Source organism: Cyprinodon tularosa, unplaced genomic scaffold, assembly GCF_016077235.1.
Source record: "Cyprinodon tularosa strain WSP-4 unplaced genomic scaffold, ASM1607723v1 ctg41, whole genome shotgun sequence".
In the NCBI taxonomy this organism is placed as follows: Eukaryota; Metazoa; Chordata; class Actinopteri; order Cyprinodontiformes; family Cyprinodontidae; genus Cyprinodon; species Cyprinodon tularosa.
This window is the reverse complement of record NW_024039130.1, coordinates 1,807,501-1,828,500: the sequence shown is the minus strand read 5'-3', so window position 1 is coordinate 1,828,500 and position 21,000 is coordinate 1,807,501. Positions and strand designations below refer to the sequence as shown.

The window sequence follows — 21,000 nt, the reverse complement described above, 5'->3', positions numbered from 1 at the left end:
AAAGTCAGAATTCTGAGAAAAAAGTCAGATATTTCAGGAAAAAAAGTCAGAATTCTGAGATTAAAGTCAGAATTCTGAGATTAGGTTAGAATACTGAGATTAAAGTCAGAATTCTGAGATAAAAATAAGAATTCTGAGATAAAGTCAGAATTCTGACTTTAGTGTGCTGTTAGTTTGCTGTTTGTCTGAGTGAGACTTTCAGTCTGTCTGTATGTATTTGAGCAGAGGCACAAACTTGCAGCTCTTTAACACTCTGCACATGACAGTCTACAGACAAAGAGCTCCATTCAGGTCAATATTGCTTTGCTTTATGTAAAGCATGATTTAGGAAGCTTTATTTATTGAATATTTCCAATGTATCTGTTCTGTTAGTGTTAAAGTTAAGATGAAAAATAAAACTCACTTGTTTTGTGTAATTTTAAACTTTTCCATCTGACTTTTCTTTTTTTTTTCTTTAATCAGACGCCATATGCACGCCTTCAGGACTCGACCGATTTTTCCTCCTCCTGAACGTCAACATACTGCTCTTTTTTCCTCCACTGCCATATTTCCAGTTTGGGAATCTCTGGGACTGGAGGTGAAGTTTACTTTCCCCCCAGTATCTGAACAGCAGCTGAAACATCGAGTGAACATGTAGAAATGGATTTTATGAGGCTTTTCGGCACCGTTATCGCCGTTTTGTTTCACCCTGGATCCGCTTCGAAAATTAATGGTAAGATTTTTGCTTCGGGGGCGAAAAAAAACCCCATAAAGATGGAGTCTCCGTTCCTTGTTTACAGATAATCCAAATTCTTTCTTATATTTACAATTAAAACGGAAATGATTATTTTTTTGCACTTTTTGTTTTGTTTTGTGAAACAAACTGAGAGCCTCGCGCCTTAAAAAGTCAAAAGCGAGCAATTTGCGTGTTTCATAACAACATCGAAGAAGAAGTAAACAACAGTTTGTGACCGGGGTCTAAGAGAGGCGGCTATAATTTAACAGTAAATATCATTGTCTGCTGTCCGACAAAGACATTAAAGCGCTTACAAGACTAGACTGCTCCACCAACACTGTTACATAATAGAAACGGTCAGTAAGCATATTTTAACTGCATGGTCCTGAATTAATTAGATGTTATCCAGTCATATGTCTCCACTTTTAAATGGGATACAATGACTCAATTATTAATGTGCTTGTTTTCATTTATTGACTGCATGGGGATAAGAATTAAACGCTTTAGACCAGTTGGGGGTAAAGCAGCAACAAACAAATCTAAACAAGCCAAATTACTCTGTGAAAATGATGGATTTCCCTCATATTTGGGGATAGTTGAAAAATAGCATTGAAAAGACTAATTTACATGGGTGGTTCTAGAGAGGGGCCAGCAGGGCCAGTGCCCCTACAGCAGGGGTCTTTAACGTTTTCCAGGCCAAGGACCCTCAAACTGATAGCGAGATGGACCCCATAATTATGTTTATTGTATGAAATTGTGTTACACAGTGGAATCCGCTTACAGTGATCACTAGGGCCGGGTATTTGCGCCGAATTCCTGAATCGATTAGATTTTGATTCATACAGTTATTTTTCTTATTTATTTATTTATTTATTTTTATTACAGGAACAAAGCATAGTTGTAACATTTCTTTAAATAAGAGCGCAAACTTTTCACCTACAGTTCCCACATAATTTTTTTTTTAAGAACAAAGAACACACATAGAATACCTTCGGTAGTAAAATACTAATAAAAAAACAAAACAATAATATTAAAATGAAAAAAATAATAATAAAATAAATTAAATATATATATATATGATTCATACAGTTCTAAATCGATTCATTTCGATTCGATCTGTTTATAGAATAATGAAAGTGGTTCAACTGTGTTTCAAAATACAAAATATTTTTTTCCTGTCATATTAAACACAAAGTGCAAACTTGCAAATCAGACAGTTTAAACTTGAGAGGTGAACAAATCTGTCTCAAAAGCGCAAAGTTCTTTGTGAAAAGTGAAAACATGAAGCCTCACATGAGCAAGCAGACTTGACACAGTGGGGACACAGCAGACATGCATGAGCTGCATTATCTTCACTGAACAAACCATATTTGCAGCGTTTTCTGTAACAACTACAGTGTGTTTGCTGGTCAGACCCCATTTATTAATGTGTTCAGTGGACCTATTGAGTATATTTGCAGCTGTCTGGCTTGAAGTAATCTCGGTGGTCTGTAGCATGAGATGCGAGGCACCACTCATTATCAGTGTAGTGGGAAGTCACCTTAATGTCACATATGCAGCACATTATCTTTAGCTGTTTTAAATCCAAAATGGTTCCAGGCTTCAGTTGGGACAGCTTGCTGAGCGATGTGTTACTTGGGTTTGCATTTGCACACACCTGCTCATTTGAACTTGAACGTCATGCGCGTCACTATAAAAAATAGATCTAATTCCCTACACATCGATTTTGCAAAAATGTAAAGGAATCGATCCAAAATCAATTAAATTAGATTTTTTTACCCAGCCCTAGTGGTCACGTTGGTCCAGAGCCAATCTGAACACTATAAGTGGTTGATTACTTTATCCGAATTTACCGTTATTTCACATATTTTTTTATGTTGAATATTATCTAAATGCCATTTGTGTGGTTTTCCAATGAGAAAAATGAAATGAAACAGATAGCTTCCGCATTTACTGAATTTTATTACAGTACCATGCAACTTTAAATACAGTATACTGCGCCGTGCGCGGACATAACTCTGGTTGCCTGGTGCCGCCGGTGCATTTTTTTTTTTAACCTCTTACACCCTCAGGGGGTATAAATAAATTTCTGCCTGACAAAAACACAAAAGTAAATCACTTATAGCCTCACAGCTATTAGATTTAAGAAGAAACTTTTGGTACCTCTGTAAAGGTAAGATGTCATAGAATGGTTTTCTGGTGTCAGCACCATTGTAGCTTTGACCCTGCCTGAAATATTAGGGACAAAATACAAAATATTTTGCATTTTCTGAACCTCGCCAAAAAAATTTTTGAAATAAACATTGCAAAACATTGCATAGCACAAAAAAGTAGTACAGACTTTTAAATCTAAATGTTGTGTAAAAATATAGCAAATTTGGACTCAATCAGATGAATCATATTTATTTTAGAATGGTATTAGTGAGAAATTTCTTAGGCGGAGGGGCCATTTTGGCACATTTATCCAAAAATGTCACCAAACTTTGCCAAATGTGTTTTTTACATCAATACTGGGGGTTTGTTAAAATTACGAGGTCACGTAGCAGCTGGACCCACCGGTGGGTCCGTAGGGTTCTAGGGGTTAACTAGTCTGAAGTTTGAAACAAACAGTTTCATAGAGCAACATAGAAGATAACCGCATAGGCTTCAGAAAATTAAAGCTAGCCTACGTCTGTTTTGTGTTGTGGATCTGCTGCGCCGCATTAAGAAATCACCTAACATATTTATCCATGGTTCCCTGGATCAGAGTCTTGTCCAACACCAAGTTCACTTCTTTTTCAGAACAATGTAAAAGGTCAAGGTTTTTGAAACCAACGTGCAGGAGACCAGTCTTTAAAATGCAAACTGCATTCCTCATCTCAGCTCTGGAAGAGACAACAGTCTCCACATCTTCATCCTTCTCTTCGCTACCTCAGCAATGATGTCCTCATCTGTCACGGGTTCTGACAGAGGAGTGCTGTCATTACTTTCGATCCACTTATTAATTATTTCTGCACATGTTTAGATTCATAAAATGGCCAAAAATAAACACTATAAGCGGTTTCTTGATTACTATAAACAAAGTATTTAAACAGCATTTGTATATAAATTATTCTGTCCCAAGCCTTCTGAACGCTATAAGCGGTTGATTACAATATCTGTGACCACTATAAGCAGATTCCACTGTATCAAACTGGTCCTATAGTCACTCTATTACAAATGGATTTTCAAAGTATTACTGATTCTGATTCATCATTGATGGGACAGGTGTTGTGAATGAAACGGTGTCCAGCTTAAAAGAGCTCCTGTGTGTCGTTGAATATGTGCATTGATGCCTGAAAGACATCTTCTGCCTCTATTTATCTGTTTACTACAGTGTGTTGAATTCATATTAATGTGTATTTAAAGACATTTCAATTATTGGAAAAAATTGCAGGAGGAAATATAAAAATTAAAAGTCTAACCAACCCAAATTTTAGCGATCCCCATGCAGTACATCCGTGGACCTTCTAGGCTTCCCGGACCCCCGTTGAAGACCTCCGCTCTACAGAACTGGTCTCAGTGTTCTGTCAGATCAACATACCCCGTCAGACCAGCATACCCAGAGTCAATGCCAATGTCAATGTAATTACTTACTTTTTGGTGTTTTTTTTAAGCGTATGGTGATCTGACCTTGAATAAAGGGAATAAAGGGCCCATTGAGGTAGTTTAAAGTCTATTTTCGTACAAAACAAGGGATAAACGCAAATCTGAAGTCTTGCGCATGCGTATTGACTATGGGTATGCTGGTCTGACGGGATAGGCTGATCTGACAGAACACCTATCATGGCTCCTGTACTCAATACATAATACTAAATACATTTTATATGATATATTTGTTGGCAAAATCCTTTTTTTTTTTTTTTTTTTTTTACAGGTTTAGTCTAACAATGATGTAAGATTAAAGCGTTGCACTTTAGCTTTAGTCATAGAGATAAGATCGCAATTTTCCTCTGCTAGATAAGGGTCTTCAGGGCAATGAGTGTCTTTTTAACTCTTCTCATCTATTGAGATTACAAAATATGTTTTATGTTCTCTTCTTATGCTCCCTGCACCTATTAAAGGAATAGTACACCCAAAACATGATTAGCCTTCATTTTCTACTCACCCCCATGCTGAACAACACTCTGGAGTACTTTTTTGATATCTCAAATACATCTGGAGATCTGGGAGGCTTCTTGCGGTCTGCTGACATTCAAATAATGGAGGTCTATGGCGCCCGAGGCAGAAAGGTCCATAAAAGTCCACAAAAAACGTGTCAATATTCCTCCATACTGCTCGTCCAATGTATTCCAAGTGTCCTGAGTGCGTAGCATCCAGAATTTACTCGAAACGAAGTCATTTAGAATGTTTTTAGAGCATAAACAGTAGTGTATAGGATTTCCTGAAAGCGCGCGCCGGCGCGTTCATGACGCTACGGAATCCGGCAGACCAAACCAGATGAAAGTGCGCATTCAGCGTCTGCTCTGCCGATAATGCAAGCGTAGAAGAAGAAATGTGCTGTTTACCTGTGCAAAGAAAGAAACAACGAAAGAAAAATGTCTGAGGACTTCAGTGTTAAGGAAGAGCATGAGTTCTTTGCCCAGCTGAATGCGCACTTTCATCTGGTTTGGTCTGCCGAGGTTTCCGTAGCGTCATGAACTCGCCGGCGCGCGCTTTCAGGAAATACTATACACTACTGTTTATGCTCTAAAAACATTCTAAATGACTTTGTTTCGAGTAAATTCTGGATGCTACCCACTCAGGAAACTTGGAATACATTGGACGAGCAGTATGGAGGAATATTGACACGTTTTTTGTGGACTTTTATGGACCTTTCTGACTCGGGCGCCATGGACCTCCATTATTTGAATGTCAGCAGACAGCAAGAAGCCTCCCAGATCTCCAGATGCATTTGAGATATCAAAAAAGTACTCCAGAGTGTTGTTCAGCATGGGGGTGAGTAGAAAATGAAGGCTAATCATGTTTTGGGTGTACTATTCCTTTAAAAGAGTCCCTGGCTTCCTTGGTTAATTAAATATAGATCTGTCTAATCTTGTGCTAATCCTCAACCTGGATCAGATTCAGATTATATTTTTGTAATACTGTCAGAGATGCACTGCAGAGGGAAATTATATTTCAATTTAATGCAGTTAATTTATATAGCACCAATTTACAACACGTCTCAAGATACTTTGCAGAGACATTCAATCAGATCATACAATTCATTCAAAATATATCATAGCGATCAAACTGGTACAGCTAATAATCTATTAAACATGATGTGAGGTTTCCCCTCTAAGAGCATCTAGCTGGTTTGCATTGATGTATAAAAAAATATATCTGTCCATTAAAAATGTAAAGAGTAAATCAAACCATTTATTCTTAAAGTAGATAAAGACGTTGAAGGTCCTTTAGATTATCACATGGTTGCAGTCAGTACATTTATTAATGCAGAAAAATAAGTGTTGTTCAATGAACTGGGGAAATGTAACGTATCTACTGGTGTCTCATTTTCAGTACTGATGCTCATCATTCAGCCCTGGGTTAATAAAGATTAAATATTAAAAAGAAACAAGTAGACTAATAGCAATTAATCAGTTCCTTAATTTGTTTACTGTTTTATTTTTTAGAACATAATGTCTAATATGTTAAATTATAAACTAAAAGAATATACAGTTCAACTCAAAATAAAACTACTATTTTATGTGTAAAGTTCTTAATAACTGAAATATTAATACTGATAATAAAAAAAGAGGATCCAAGAAATGTCCAGGATGAAGCTCTAAATTATATTTAAGCCCCAACAATTAAGGCCTTTTTCTCTACAGAAAGTATTTTATAGATGCCACAGACTGCTCTGTTTCACAGCAACAGAACAAATTTATGAAAGAAGGAACATATTCATATAATCAATGTTAATCAAATGTTTGGAAATCTCTCAGCAGGAATAAAATAATCGAATGTGTTTTTAGGATCTGACCATCGTACAAAGATTTAGAAAATCAACTTTATATCAGTTACTGAGATTGCCTGAATTGAAACACTTTTGATCACTAGGATGATCAAAAATTCAGATTAAGGATTAAGATCTGCATAACTCAGAAGCTTCATGATCTTCAGTGAGATACATTTCTGATCTTTTCGCTTCTTAAAAAAAAATCTAGAAAAAATGTAAGAAAAATTGTAACTTTCTTGTTTCATCGATTTACGGCAAAGTGTTTAATGCTGAAACAAAACATTAATATTTTTTGTCTAATAGGTATATTATGTATACTTTCTTTAAAGACGGAAGATAGAGAATTGTTTTACCTTCACCCCCTCCTTCAAAGGTCTCCTATTAGGTGCAGCAGTGTTGCTGATTTAGACCGACCACCCATTTTGCATCAAGCACTGAGGTCATGCCCATTGAAGGACAGCTCCCTCCAGACCAACATGTATATTAGTAATTGAGCGCTGTAGGATCAGCGTCAAAGTTGTTGAGAGTAGGAGAAGAACGACAGTAAAAGCTACATTACAGCTGATCTCTGATTATTGTTGCACCGATACCAGTATCGGGCAGGGCCCCCATCCAGCACTAAAATGGTGGCATCGGTATCGGCGAGTACGAACAAATAGGGCACTGATACCATTTTGAGAGCCAAAAGTTTATTCAACTATTGTCACCCATTTCAGGTAGGCCATAAAAAGTTATACTGGATTCACTTTCTATTGGTCTTTTTCCTGCTTCACAAAGGTAGACAGCAGCTTGATAAAGCCATGATGGCAATTTTATTTTACATCCAAGTAGTATGCAGTTCTTCAAATATAAACACACACATCAATTTAAAACAGATGGCATTGGTATGGCCAATACTGCACAGCCAGGTATTGGGTATCGGGGCCAAAAAATGGCATCGGCACAACACTATCTCTGATTCACAGTATTGGTATGAATACTGCGGTAGCTCCACAGAATCTGTCACACTCAGACTGGGGCATGAAAGCTGACTGGAAGGAGGGCCCCCTGACTAAAGTTCACTAAGGGCCAAAAATAGCTAAGTCTACCACTGCCCATAGCTTTGTCTAGTAGAGAAGATGGACTAAGCACTGAAAAACAGGCCCAACTCTTTCATCTTTAAGGGGTTGATGGCAGCAGTCTGGCTGCGATGCATGGTAGGTAGCAACAGAACCAGTTGGATAAACTTAGAGAATATTAAGAAGAACCAATGCAGCCACAGCCGACTATGGGATATTTGGGTTAGAACTAATTGGTTTTATGTTTGATGAAAGTGTGACCCTGTTCATTGTACTAAGTTTGTGATTTTTTTTCTTGGGGGCTTAGGCTTAGCAGGTAAAAGCCTAATGCTCAAGTAAAAAAAAAATTGCTTTCTGATGGAGACGTCTATGACAAATACAACCAATGTTGTGCAAGTTCATAATTAAAAAATGAGCTCGAAATTTCAAGTCAGACAGATGAAAATGATGTAGTTCACATTAATAGTCTATAAACCTAAAAAATGAAGTAGTTCAAGTTAATTTGGTAATTTAAGCCAAAATCTTACACAATAGAAACTCATATTTTACCCTTTAAGTGTGTGATCATAATGTATAGAAATGAATGGAAGATACTTGATGCAGTCAAGGTATACTGTACTGTAATGTAGTGAAGCCTTTATTAAGCCAAATTACTCAGAGCCTCATAAACATACAGGTAGATTCAGGTTCTGCTGAAAAGATCTGCATCAAAAAGGATTTCTTATGTTCCTCATTCAGTAGCAGATATTTCCTAAGATAGCTTGAAAGCTTTAACCAGATGTGTTGCTTTAAATTTGAAGTGGAATAGGCTGAAATACAGACAAGTTTGTCAAGTCTCGGTGGACAGTTTGCACAAAAACGTGAGTTGCTTTTTGTTTGAGTTGTTTGAGTTGTTTGAGTTGGGTTCTTTCTTTGTTAGTTCAGAAAACTCTGCTAGGTGCTCTGAAAAACTGGAAATACAAGTAGATGAGTCTGAATTGTAGACATGCAGTAGACATGCTTGTCTGTCATGCTGTACCGCACCATATTTTCAGGACTATAGAGGGCGGCTCACTATACACCGCACCCACTCAGTGTTTATTTAAAAACATGAAACATACATATATAAGCTACACCAGGCTATATCTACTTAACTGTCCCCCACCAAACCTCTACATATCACTCCTAGAGTGGAACGAAGAAGAATGCTATCCAGTCTCTATGATGGTAGATTTATGTCTTTATTATTCAATAGAATAAAGGTTGCTTCAACCAAAAAATGTATTTTCAATGAAAAACACATTCACAACAAAGAAAAAAAAAACCTTTCAATGAAAGAATAAATGTAAACATATAGTTGAGACTTCAAAAAATAAATTTGAACACTGACGTGCTGGCTTGGAGTTCATCTGCCTCTGTGTGTTTCCTGGATTGGGCCACCAGTGGAGCTGGTTGACAGTTACCTTTTTCTATCTCTGCTTTGAACCGCAGTCGGCCTCGACAGATTGCCGCTCTCACTGAGTTCTGCTGGAGGTTTCCTCCTGTTAAAAGGGAGTTTTTCCTCTCCACTGTCGCTACAAGCATGCTTGGCATGAGGGATTGCATTTGGGTCAAGGAGTTGATGCAATCAACTGCTTTTCCATAGATAGAAAACTTTGAATCAATTTGACTGTATGATCTGGTTGAATTGTAAAGTGCCTTGAGATGACGTGTTGAGAATTAACGCTAAATAAATAAACTGAAATGAATTGAACACAGCTTTTCTTTGGTAGAAGTCAAGTTTTTTTTGTTTGTTTGTTTAAAGCAACTTTTTAAGTTAAAGTAACTTTGTTTTTTTTATTGAAAGACACAAATTGACCTTCATACGTCTTGCAGCAGTAAGACTTTCTGATCAAAGTTGAGGCTTCATTAGCTCTCTATTTTAGCTCTGCAGGAATCGTGCTCTCTTCATTGTTTTGACAGCTTTAATGCAGCAAATAAATGTCAGAATGTGTGAATCAGGACATTTGTTCTCCTTCATGCCTACTGCTAGAATATCCTTGTGCTAAATTATCTGATTTCCCATTTTGACTTGCGCCCCCTGGCGGTTAGGAAAAATCCGCAGAAAAGCCTCCATATAAGCTGCATTGTTCAAAGTGTGGAAAAAAGTAGCAGCTTATAGTCTGGAAAGTACGGTAGGTTAAAAGATCGTAAAAAAGCAACACATTATCCTCCAATCTAACAGAAGTCAAAAACAGGTGATGAAGAAGGACGCCTATATATTTAAGTCTAGAATGTGGTGAGAAAAGTTGTTTTTTAGGACTTCGGGACTTCAGCTAACCACAGCGAGAGCCATTATCTGCAAATGTGAAAACATAACAAATCACTGACACGTGATAACATCACACAGTAACATCTAAAGCTTTTACTTTCCTCAGTTAAGGTCAGTGTTTATGATTCAAGAAAAACAAAGACTTCTGAGGCAAAAAACGAATCCTGACCAAAAATATTACGTGGACTGGCAAAGCTAGAAGAGAGCTGTTTTTTAGGAAGGAAGGTGTGTCACGTTACATCAAACAGCATTTTAACTACCTTCTATTCTCAGAAAAGGAAGGAACTACAGTAAATGTACTTTTAGTACAAAGGCTTTTACCCTGAACTGCAAGTTCCTAAAGCTCAGCTATGCACATCTTTGATTTTTTTTTTAAGAGATCCTCAGTTGAAAGGCAAATGCCACACTACCACCGTCTTCTACGTCAGAAGGAAAAAAGTATTTGCTAGTCAACCTTGTTTAGGTTAAATGACATTTGGTAGATGAGAGGATACATTTGAAACAAAAAATGGTGAACAATTAAGGGCCAAAACTAAGGATTATTTTTCTTATCCATTAAGGTGTTGACTGTTTTCTTAGTTAAAAATCAGATAGCAAAATGTTCCTGACATGAGATATTTTTTTACAGAACTATAACCATTGTAGAGCTGAAATAACGTCACTACAGAGGTTCTGGATAGATCATATTTACTGTACAGAGGAAGGTTGTTTTTTTTTCCTAATTACAAAATGTAGCTGTATTTTTTATTTATTTTTTTTATATACAGCTCTGGTATATGTATTGGTCTAAGTGGGTGTTTTTAGCAACAAAGATTTTTTCTTTTGATTGTATACGGCTCTTAATGATTTTTTTCATACTAAATGAGTAAGCAATTATTTTAATAACTGATTAATCACTTCTATTCAGTTTAACTGTTTCAGCCATAGAACAATTGAATGAAAGCATAAGATTCACAACAAGGCAGTGTCTCTCAGGAGTGCTGTTAGGGTCTCTGGACTATAAAACAAAAATGTAAACTCTATTTGAATACTGTATGTTAAATATTTCTAATGTAATTGCAAAATATGACTGTTTGTTTTACCTTTTTTCACTTTTTTTGTTTTCCATATGTGAAAGTTTGCCCTTAAAACTTAAATGAAGATTTCACATTATGTACCAGTGAATACCTGATGATATAACATATAATATCTACCGTAAAGTGAAAATATGTGCCTTAAGGTCCAATTACTGGTCCTGTGGCTGATTATTAGTCTGGACTGTTCCTCAGGAGGTATAAGTATACACCTACTGCCCTCATGTCTTAAAGTGTGTTCTTTTATGGCCAGAAAGAGTTTCTGAGAATGATTCTGCTCTCTCTCAAACGATAAACAACGAAAAAGGTCTCAGTTTTTGGCCCTAAGCAAGTCCATCTCGGATCTGCTTAATAAAGGAATAAAAAGGGATATTTTATGCTTGGTGGTCATCGAAAAAAAGGGTTATCATCGTCTTCTTAATTTTCTTTTTGCTGTTAAGGCCAGAAAATCTGCCGACGTGGGACCGAGCGCCCGTGCTACAAGGCATCCTACATTCAGGACAGTCGTCGACGGCTGACATTTGAGGATGCCAGGCAGTCCTGCAGGTCCGAGGGAGGAGAGCTGCTCAGCATTGAGACGGAGAGTGAGCAGCGGCTGATAGAGACCTTCATACAAAAACTGAAGGCCGGAGATGGGGACTTCTGGATCGGGCTTCGACGCAGCCCGCAGGATTATAGGACAGGGAATAACAACCCTGGGTGCCCCTCCCAGTACTATTGGGTTGATGGAAGCAAGGCCAAATACAGGTTCTCCTGATTTTTTCTCCAACTGACTCTTTTAAACAGAACAAACTGGATAAGGAAACAAACTGTGTGTAACTTTAGTGTTTTATTTGCTGCAGGAACTGGAACTGGGATGAACCGTCTTGTGGTGCTGAAATGTGTGTCGTGCTCTACCACCAGCCCACTGCACCAACTGATGAAGAGGGCCATTTCCTGTTTAAGTGGAATGATGACAACTGCAGCGCCAAGAACAACTTTGTCTGCAAATACAGGGAAGGTGAGTGAACAGAGCTGTGGCTGGCAGTTTCTAAATGTCTCTGCCAAAGTCACCAAATAGAATAAGGAACAGAGTGTTAATATCCGCTAATGTTATAGTTATCGCTAGTTTGCTCTCCAAAATGTTAATGAGAGAACATGAGACGGCGTAAGTCAATGGGCGAGGCTTACTTTGATTCTTTGAAGTCTGTGGCTGTTCCCACCATGCTAGATCACAGCAAGCTCTCAGCGTAAGTTTATTGCATACATTAAAGACTAAACTAGGGATATAGAGGCTAAAGTTGCTCACCTAATATTCTGTAAATTGAAATACCTTTTCTGCAGTTTTTTTTTAGAGAAAATGTTGACTTCAGAGTAAAAGAAATACTAGACAAGAAGAAGTTGTCTTATCTCTCTTAGGCAGAAGCATCCAATCAGATGTCAGAGTTTTTATGGAAGTAGCACTAGTCCCACCTCCTTGATTTTGATGAATGTGTGATAGGTTAAATTATGGTGTGCTTCAGCATGGCAACAGAAAGTAATTTATTAAATCATGAAATAATTAGATTCACTTCTTTAGAAAGATGTCCAAAATATTTCATTGAAGCTCATATAATTGATTGTATATTTATTCAATGCATTCTGTATTCATTTGTAGTCTTACTAGATTATTGAGACTTTGAAATAATAATTTATAAGGTATTTATCTAATGTGAACTCGCTACTTTCCATAGTCTGCAACCTTTCTATGAGGAAACAATATTGATCTCTAATAACCTCTCTGTAACATAAGGGTCTAAAGCTAAATAATGAAAAATAAAAAACAAACAAGAATAATAAAAAAGAAGAAGAAAAATTATCATCTCATTAAATATTTCTGAGCTCAGCTTTTTTTTATTTATTGGATTATTAATAATGTACTTATTTTCTTCAACTTCTGCAGAAAAAATACCAGTACTCACAGGCGACAGGATCATAATGCAACCAGGTACACATTTCTCATGTTTAAATGAAGAGTGTAATATGGTTTTAATATAATTGTTGTTTCTGTATGTGTGTCACATTTATATGATATATTTTTTTAATACAGGGTTTTCCTACTGACATTTTTAATGATTCCTGTTGAATAAATAAAACTGAAGTGTTTTTGAAGATGATCAAATGTGTTCAGAAACTTCCAATTAGCAACCATTAATTCCTAAATCCCTGTGCTGTAAATATGACATGATATAGGAGCCCTGTTTCTCATAGTCGCTTTTCAACACAGTAATACAGAGAAATAGATCTCATGTCATTGAGAGTTAGTTCAGTTTATCACCCGTTTTGGATGTGATCAACCATTAAATTGCCATTATTAGCAGTTATTAGCCCCATACATTGGCTTCAGGCTCTGCCTCCTCTACCTTCTAGTAGGTTTTTATGGCTAATAATATCATTGAAAACAGCCCCCTCTATAACTGTACCTTTTATTTACAATTTAGCTACATTATACTTTTTATCTTCTTTATTTATAAGGTACCTATTTTTTTAAACTGTATTTTAAAGCTGAACTTCATTTCTACATGCATGGTAATGTGATGTTTAAATATTTTTTTATTGGTTTGTTTAATATGAGTGACTTGCAGATCTCTTTTTTGTACAATAGATAAAGAACTACTAAAAATATGTTTACCTGTAGATTAAACATAAATAGATTAATTAATTCCACGGGCTGCAACTTGATGACCTTAAGGTTAGGATTAGGTCAGGATTCATTCGGCGATAACAACATACTGAGCCTACTGGAAGGCACAATCTGGAGCCATTCCATGGGAATGATAACCACCAATTATTGCCATTTAATTGGATGATAACATCCGAAGCCGCTGGGTTTATTGAAATTGCCTACTCTCTGTTACAGAAAATTAAAAAAAGGCTTTGACTGCAAAAAAATCACAAGGAAGATGGGTTTACTGAAGAGTGGTAAAAGAAAATAAAAGATGCAGTAGCAGTGGTTATTAAAATCATTTAATTTGTGTTCTGACTAATGCAGAGGCACGTGTTTCCAGCAGAAAGGCATTTTTCCCTGTGGTTCCCAGAAGGAAAAGACAAGACTATATTTTGAAAGTTTTTCAAAATGCATATGAACAGGCTTGGAGGTAATTTAACAAGCTAAACTTGATTAGATTTAAAGGAGGAAGGTATGACATCTAAATACACTAGTCAGGACAACTGCTGTAGGTTATGTGGCCAAATGCAGGCTGATCATTTCCTTTTTTGGGGGATGTGTTCCTCTGTGGCTCCATTTTGGAAAAGGTTCATGGGGCCTTGGAAGAATTTGCAACTGTTGTATAATGCTTAACTGTTTTATAATGTATGTTACACACGTCAGAATCATAAAATTTTCAAAATTGAAAGGATTACCTTTAAAGAGGCATTACAGGGTTTTCAAATGGTACTGCCACCAGTGGTCAAAATACAGAACTGCAGCACTCTTCTGCTCGCCTTTCTACTTGACAAGTTCTTTGTTTTTGTTTTTACTTATTTTACCTTGTATGGAGTTGCTATCAGCTGGATCTGGGTATCCACAAAATCCATCTTGAATATAACATTTTTATCATTTACAAATTCGACCCATTATACATGGACGTGCTTGACGTCATATCCGGCGAACAGCGCTGGAACTCTGAAGTGCATTAGGGAAAATAGGCTCAGGCTTGTAGATATTTGGAGTGTCTGTCTGCTCATCAAACAATGTTTGTCATAGAGGGTCAAATTTTTTTCAGAAACTTTAGTATTGTCTTTTTAAACTAAAGTTAGAGTAGGATATATTTGGGGACTACTGATCTAATTGGTTGACATATGTGTCAGCAAAAAGGCACAATTTTGTATGATGTCATGTTTGTATAATTGCCCTCACTGTTGTAGAGGTTTCAGATGTGTTTATTGTATAAAAAATAGATACATAGTGAAAGACAAAAAAAACAACTGCTAAAAAGGTGAAAAAATGGAGCTGAACGAGAACCCAAGTTTATAGAATAATGGAGGTACGTTTGAGTGACCTAGTCCACAGTACTGACCATTAGATGTTCTCTATATGCCAAACCCTTTTTTGGGAGACATGAAAGAAAAAGGATTTGTGTCATTACATTTCATGGGTAAATCTGTGTGAATTTTCTCACAGCTTCTGTGACTTTTATTTTGACTGTCAACTTCCATAAGACGAGATAAAAACTAACTTATTTTGCAACAGATGCTATGTTATAAACAAAGGATTGTGATACAGCACCTCTTTCCCAATCTTAAATATGGTAAAGGAGCTGTGATGCTGTGGGCCTGTTTGTATTCTTAAAGTTGTACGGAAGTCATCTTTAAATGTCAAATCATTCTGGCTTAAACATGTATATAAATGTACTCTTTATCAGGCAATACTGTCCCAAAAGTTAGTGTAATAATTAGTTTAAGCGATCTGACCCACATGCAGAGAACCAGTCAGAGACCAAGGGAAACAGTTTAACAGGTTTATTGAATGTTGATGAAACACAGAAGTAGGAGCTGGAGCTCAGTGGACTTGTGAACCGGAACCGGAAAGTCTGAGAGAGGTCACAGTGATCAGTTCAGGGACCGTAGGAAAATTGACTGAGGCTTTAATATAGCTGGAGAGAAACTCACGTTTGAGGCGGCTCTTGTTAATCCCTGAATCCAGTTTGTGGGGAATTAATCCAGAGGAGAGGGAACTTGTTGGAGAGCGGACAGGTAGACATACGTTGGACCCAGAGGAGTAAAAGAGTGGACTGTCACTTGGTTTTCCGATGAGGATCATGTGGAGGTTTACCCCTGCTCAGTGTGTACTCAGTAATCCTTCCAGGGGGAGAAGGTCCAGGTTATCCAGTTACACAGGAAAGGCTTGCTGCCGAAAAGCAAAGACAAAAACAAGATTAGACTCAGAGAAACAAAGCTTCGGTTAGACTCTGCTAATCTCAGCTTGGCTAGAGTACCCAAAACTGGCAAACACTCTGGCGTCGAGGTAGGGACAGTCCGCTGCTCAAATACTCCTCCAGTGACCCGCAGGTGTGCAGGGAGGCCCAACGAGGAACAGGGCACCACCTGGTGGTGGAGAGAGAAAAACATAAAAACAACCCACACAAACTGGATTCCTAACAGTTAGAACATTTCTATTTAAAAGAAAGTCCTGTCTAAAAATCTGTGGGTTTTTTTTTCTTTATCTTATGCAAGCCAGTAAGTTATATGTCAGCTTGTACACCTTAATTCAGCCAATCATATATCAAAGGTCATCTGTCAATCACATTTTTCGATCATAGCATCTTGATTCATATGTCGCAGCTAATATACGCAACTGTTGAAATAAGAATCTTTTACTTAACCACTTATGGCCCGCTGTTCTCGGGGATAGACGTCTGTGTCTTTGGCAGGCATAGATCTAACAGAACTGCCAGCGTTGCGAGGCAAGAGCACAAACATGTACGGCTGTAAACCTTCTACACCAAACGAAGCTTTTGCCGCCTTGGCGTCCTCTTCCACAACATCCTAGTCCCTGCTTTCCTCCTCTAAATAAAAAAATGTATGACGGAGGAGACTCCGACACAAAACTCTCCTCCTCTTGCATGTTTCCGCTGTCCATAGCGTTCCTTGAAAATAGTAATTTCACATTGGGAACCTACTAGCACTAAGTTGCTAACTGGTTAACAAGATGCTTCTGAGCAACCAAATTTGCTTGCGAACCTTCCGCCACAACAATCCCGCCCTCTTGATAAACGACCAATCACATTTACTTTATTCACTCATGTAAAGTCGGGCACCACTCGGGAGAATTCGGTACTGCAACCGTTGGAACGGCCGTTTCCCTATGACTTTAAGCTGAGTGGGCATAAAATAGTGAACTTGTGGAAAGATTTCTTAAAAGTGGGTCATGGTTGGATCAGCTGCATGGGTTTAGTGAAATGGCCATGAGGCATAAATTTGTATTTTTGTTCCACTGAGGACTTGTGTTGTGTCTGTAGTTCCAACCATGAGGCCAACCATACCTACGGAAGGAGATGTGAGGATAACTATGGGATTACCTGGGTCATCAGGTAAAAAACACTTATTATTTTCAAGATTATTTTTCTAAAGAAACAAATTTTATTTAGGAATAGTTGAGCTAAATAATGTCTAATTTCTTGTGGTATCTTTCTTAGTCAACAGCCTCTATGTTTCCTACATCCTCTATGCCACTATCCCTACTCTGCTGCTGCTGCTACTGCTTGCAGTCACTGGGTTCTTCTGCTACAGACATCATGCAAAAAGGTACAACAAAATTTAAATTTGAAAAACAATCCCATGCAGTATTTTTTAGTGTAACATATCAAACCAACTCTTTGGAAAACTTGTTTCTAAACCATTTTTTACACTTGCTGTAGATTTTATTATGTCCTTTTGTCTCCAGGAGGAAGACTGAGAGCTTCCCCAGCAGGTCAAAGAAGCTGATCCCAGTTGCAGCTTCTTCTTCCTCCATACAGGGACCTTATGCCTTTAGTGACATTACTAAACTGCCTCACAATAATCTGGACTACAGAATGCAGGCAGAAATCATGGCAAAGTACTCCTTCCCTCCTCTACAGGATCCCCAGTATGTTGATTATGAAAATGTGACATGTTCGGACAAGGAAACTGGCTTTGTGACCAATGACATCTATGAGACCTCCAGAACTCAAACTCGGCACTGCAGCAGTCAGGCTGGATGGGTGGACAATGAGATCTATGGGTAATATTATTTAACCGGATCTGAGCTCTGGAAAAATCTGTGAATTTTGAATTATTAAAGGAATATTATTGAGGTAGCAAGATGAACATATACTATTCTATAACCCTCTCTTCATTACATATATTGCTTTGCGGTACGAAATCTTTAAACATACAGAGTTGGCTTTAAAGTGCAAATGTATGATCATCTCTTATTTTTGGTCAGTTATAACACCATATTTAGTTAACAGTTTTATATATGTATGACACTTTTTCTTTAAATAAATGCTAATATCAATGCAAACAAAAGCTGTGCTTATGTTTGATTAAAGATGTGTTTACATGCTGACAAATTGATACTTACAGTCCCTTTGTGACCTTGAAATTTGTGACGCTGCAACAAAGAATGCAAACCTATCTGGGAAGTATTATGTACTAGAAAAATAGAAATAATGACATTGTTCTCCTTACCTATCATATTGTGATGACTCTTTTCCATTGACCTCTTTAAGGGACCAACATGATTTACTGTCCAATTTAGTTCTGAATATTGTCTATGCCTTTTCAAACTTTCATTTTCGTATCTTCTTTGAATGAGTTTGGTGTATTGCTTCACCCACAGTAGTGATGAAATATAAAATCTCTTATAATTTTCAACTGTCTAGCAGACGCCTGGAGGTTTGGCGTTAAAATTGACTCTTATTTGCAATGTTGTATAATTTAAATCCACCTTATTAAAACCCCAGAAAGCGTGAATATATCACTAACTGCAGAGCAAGATGCTGCACTTTGATTTTGCTCAGTGTGGTTTTCAAACCCATCTAAAATTCAAGGTTTTGGGAGATGGGAGTAAGGCCTGGGTATTTATTTTGAGTTGTAGAAAATATATGAATGTAATGATCTCTGCCCAGGTCCCCCTTGAAAATGAGATCCAGATCTCAATGGGGTTTACCGGGTTAAATAAAAGAAATAAGAATAAAAATAATTAATACAAAGTAGAAAATGCTTGTGTTCCTAACCAGCCACAAGTTTTCTCACACCAACTTTTGTTCATGAGCTCACTTTTATTTTTTTATGTCTGAAATTATTTATAGTTTAACTGATTTAGCGTTGTGTTGTCCACTTCTTTTATTCATGTATTTCACTTTAAAGAGGAAATAATATGATGAAATGGAGCTGACTAGATTAAGCAATGAAGTAGCACATACATGCAATAATAAAACACAAATTTCATGCTGGGAGTATGGGTCTTTTAAGCTCTGAGGACTATTAGAGGTTGCATTTTCTCTTTTTTACCCAAAATAAATATCTTCTGGAGCATTAGCAAAATACATTTTAAAAATGTATTGAGATCAGAGCAAAGCTGGCTTCTTGTTGAAATGAACTTCCTATTAGAGACCTTTAAAACCACTCTGTTCTAAATCATAAATGTTCTCATCTCAGTAAAAGGCTTCCTGTTTGTCCACTGATGTCAGGGAACAGGACAGTACACCAGGAAGGACCAATGACAGAAAACTGCTGAGCAAAACATTTTCTTTTTTTTTAGTTTTCAATAGTTTACAGTATGTCATGACATACTGCATGGGTTTATATTGCATGCGCTCTGCCTTTATATGTGATAAGACAAAATAAAATGCTATTTCAGAATACAAAGCTGTTTTTAATGAGTACATACTATGTGGGCTGTCTTGGTTGGTGATTTGGAAAGATGAAGCAAAGCCCAGTAAGGAGAGGCTGAGTGTGTTCTTGGAGAAAGTTCGACAGGAAATGCCAAAAGCACATCTGGAACTCTTACATTCAGGAAGTCTTTGTGACAGCAGAGGCCTTCAGTGCACTCCTCAGGCTTTTTCCTTCACCAGTCTGCTGCTCTCTGTTTGGTTCTTTACTGCATGACATGAAGCAACCACCCATGTATGTAAGAACAGCCTGTGCAGTGCCATAAGAAAAAACACATTTTCCCTATTGGATTTTTTTTCTTTGTAATTTTTTTTGTCACACTGTAATATTTCAGACAAAAAAAGAGGAAATACAACTTGCAGTTTTTAAAAGATTTTTATTTAGTAAGGTAAAAACATTATTCAAAAAATCTGATCCTGCAGGAAGTTGGATCATTTTCCTTTATGAGTCAGGCAGTCAGCTATATATTTGGGTCAAATGAATTTTAGAATCTAGACATTACATCTGATTTCAAGAAATCTGAAAAGAGATTAGAAAATCATACAGTAGAAATCTATATATCTGAACAGGGATACATGCAGAACAATTCCTGAAGCTTTAAGACTCCAGGGAAGTGATGCATTCTACTAAATAATGCTTAAATTTTTTTTATTTTAACTGTTTTTTTATTATTTATTTAGATAAATGCACTTTGCAACTTGTATGGCCTCTCGGCAAGGTGAAATACACATCTTTACCAACAGATGTCGCTGTGATGTAGTAGAACAAAGTGACTCATTTGATCAAGTGTCCCCCTTCTATAAAAAGAAATATAAAGATAGAGCGATCACAATAGCACCCATTACATTATGTGGAATAAAGAAATCATGATATTTGTTGAGCTGCAAAAAAGAATCGTGCTTTTCTCAAATGTGCATCTTCTTTTATGTTCCATTTAGTTTTAGATGGCCATTTCTCCAGTTAAAATGATCAGATAAAATATCTTTATTCGTGCATTTTTTTCGCTGTAGTTCTCGTTAAGCACCTGCAAAGGAAAAAACTTCGAGCTACCTTTGCGTGCAATCAAAAAAAAAAAAAAAAGCAGGCGAGCAAACAGATTTCAGAATAGCAATTTTACCGGCTGACGTAAGAGGTGGGTCTGGTTGTCCTGACAACCAATTGGCACTGAAGTGTGGAGCTGCTCCGTGGCCCCGCCCTCTATACAAATACCCCCATGGCTTTGACGTCAATACACGTCAACCCGAGAACATGATGCCTCTCAGCGAGTCAACTCGTGTGCTCCGTAGCTGATAGAGGCACCTCCAGCTGAAATATTATCGCTCTATTGTACCGGGGTGGGGGGGAACGTGACGTGACAGCCTTGTGGCTCGCCGCGTATGAAGGAGAGTCAGCGCCACATTGGCATTTTTTTAAGCCGGTAGTGGCGAGAAAGAAATCAACTTTGTCTATTTTTAATGGACACGCTTCGGGCGGCGGTAGCAGCAGCAGCGGCGGCGGCGGCAGGCGGCTTGTTTTCCTTTCTTTATCTCTAG

At 37.4% G+C, this 21,000-nt stretch overlaps 1 protein-coding gene across 1 annotated transcript; it reads left to right on the top strand.

The window, feature by feature from the left end:
- Positions 1-213: 213 nt before the first annotated feature.
- Positions 214-19,433, top strand: laynb (layilin b). The gene is made up of 8 exons (XM_038298617.1): positions 214-291; positions 463-712; positions 11,533-11,839; positions 11,935-12,092; positions 13,014-13,058; positions 17,071-17,142; positions 17,248-17,356; positions 17,496-19,433. Exons 2-8 carry the CDS (start codon positions 640-642, stop codon positions 17,815-17,817), a joined length of 1,086 nt encoding a protein of 361 aa, XP_038154545.1. The 5' UTR covers positions 214-291; positions 463-639; the 3' UTR covers positions 17,818-19,433.
- Positions 19,434-21,000: the final 1,567 nt, after the last annotated feature.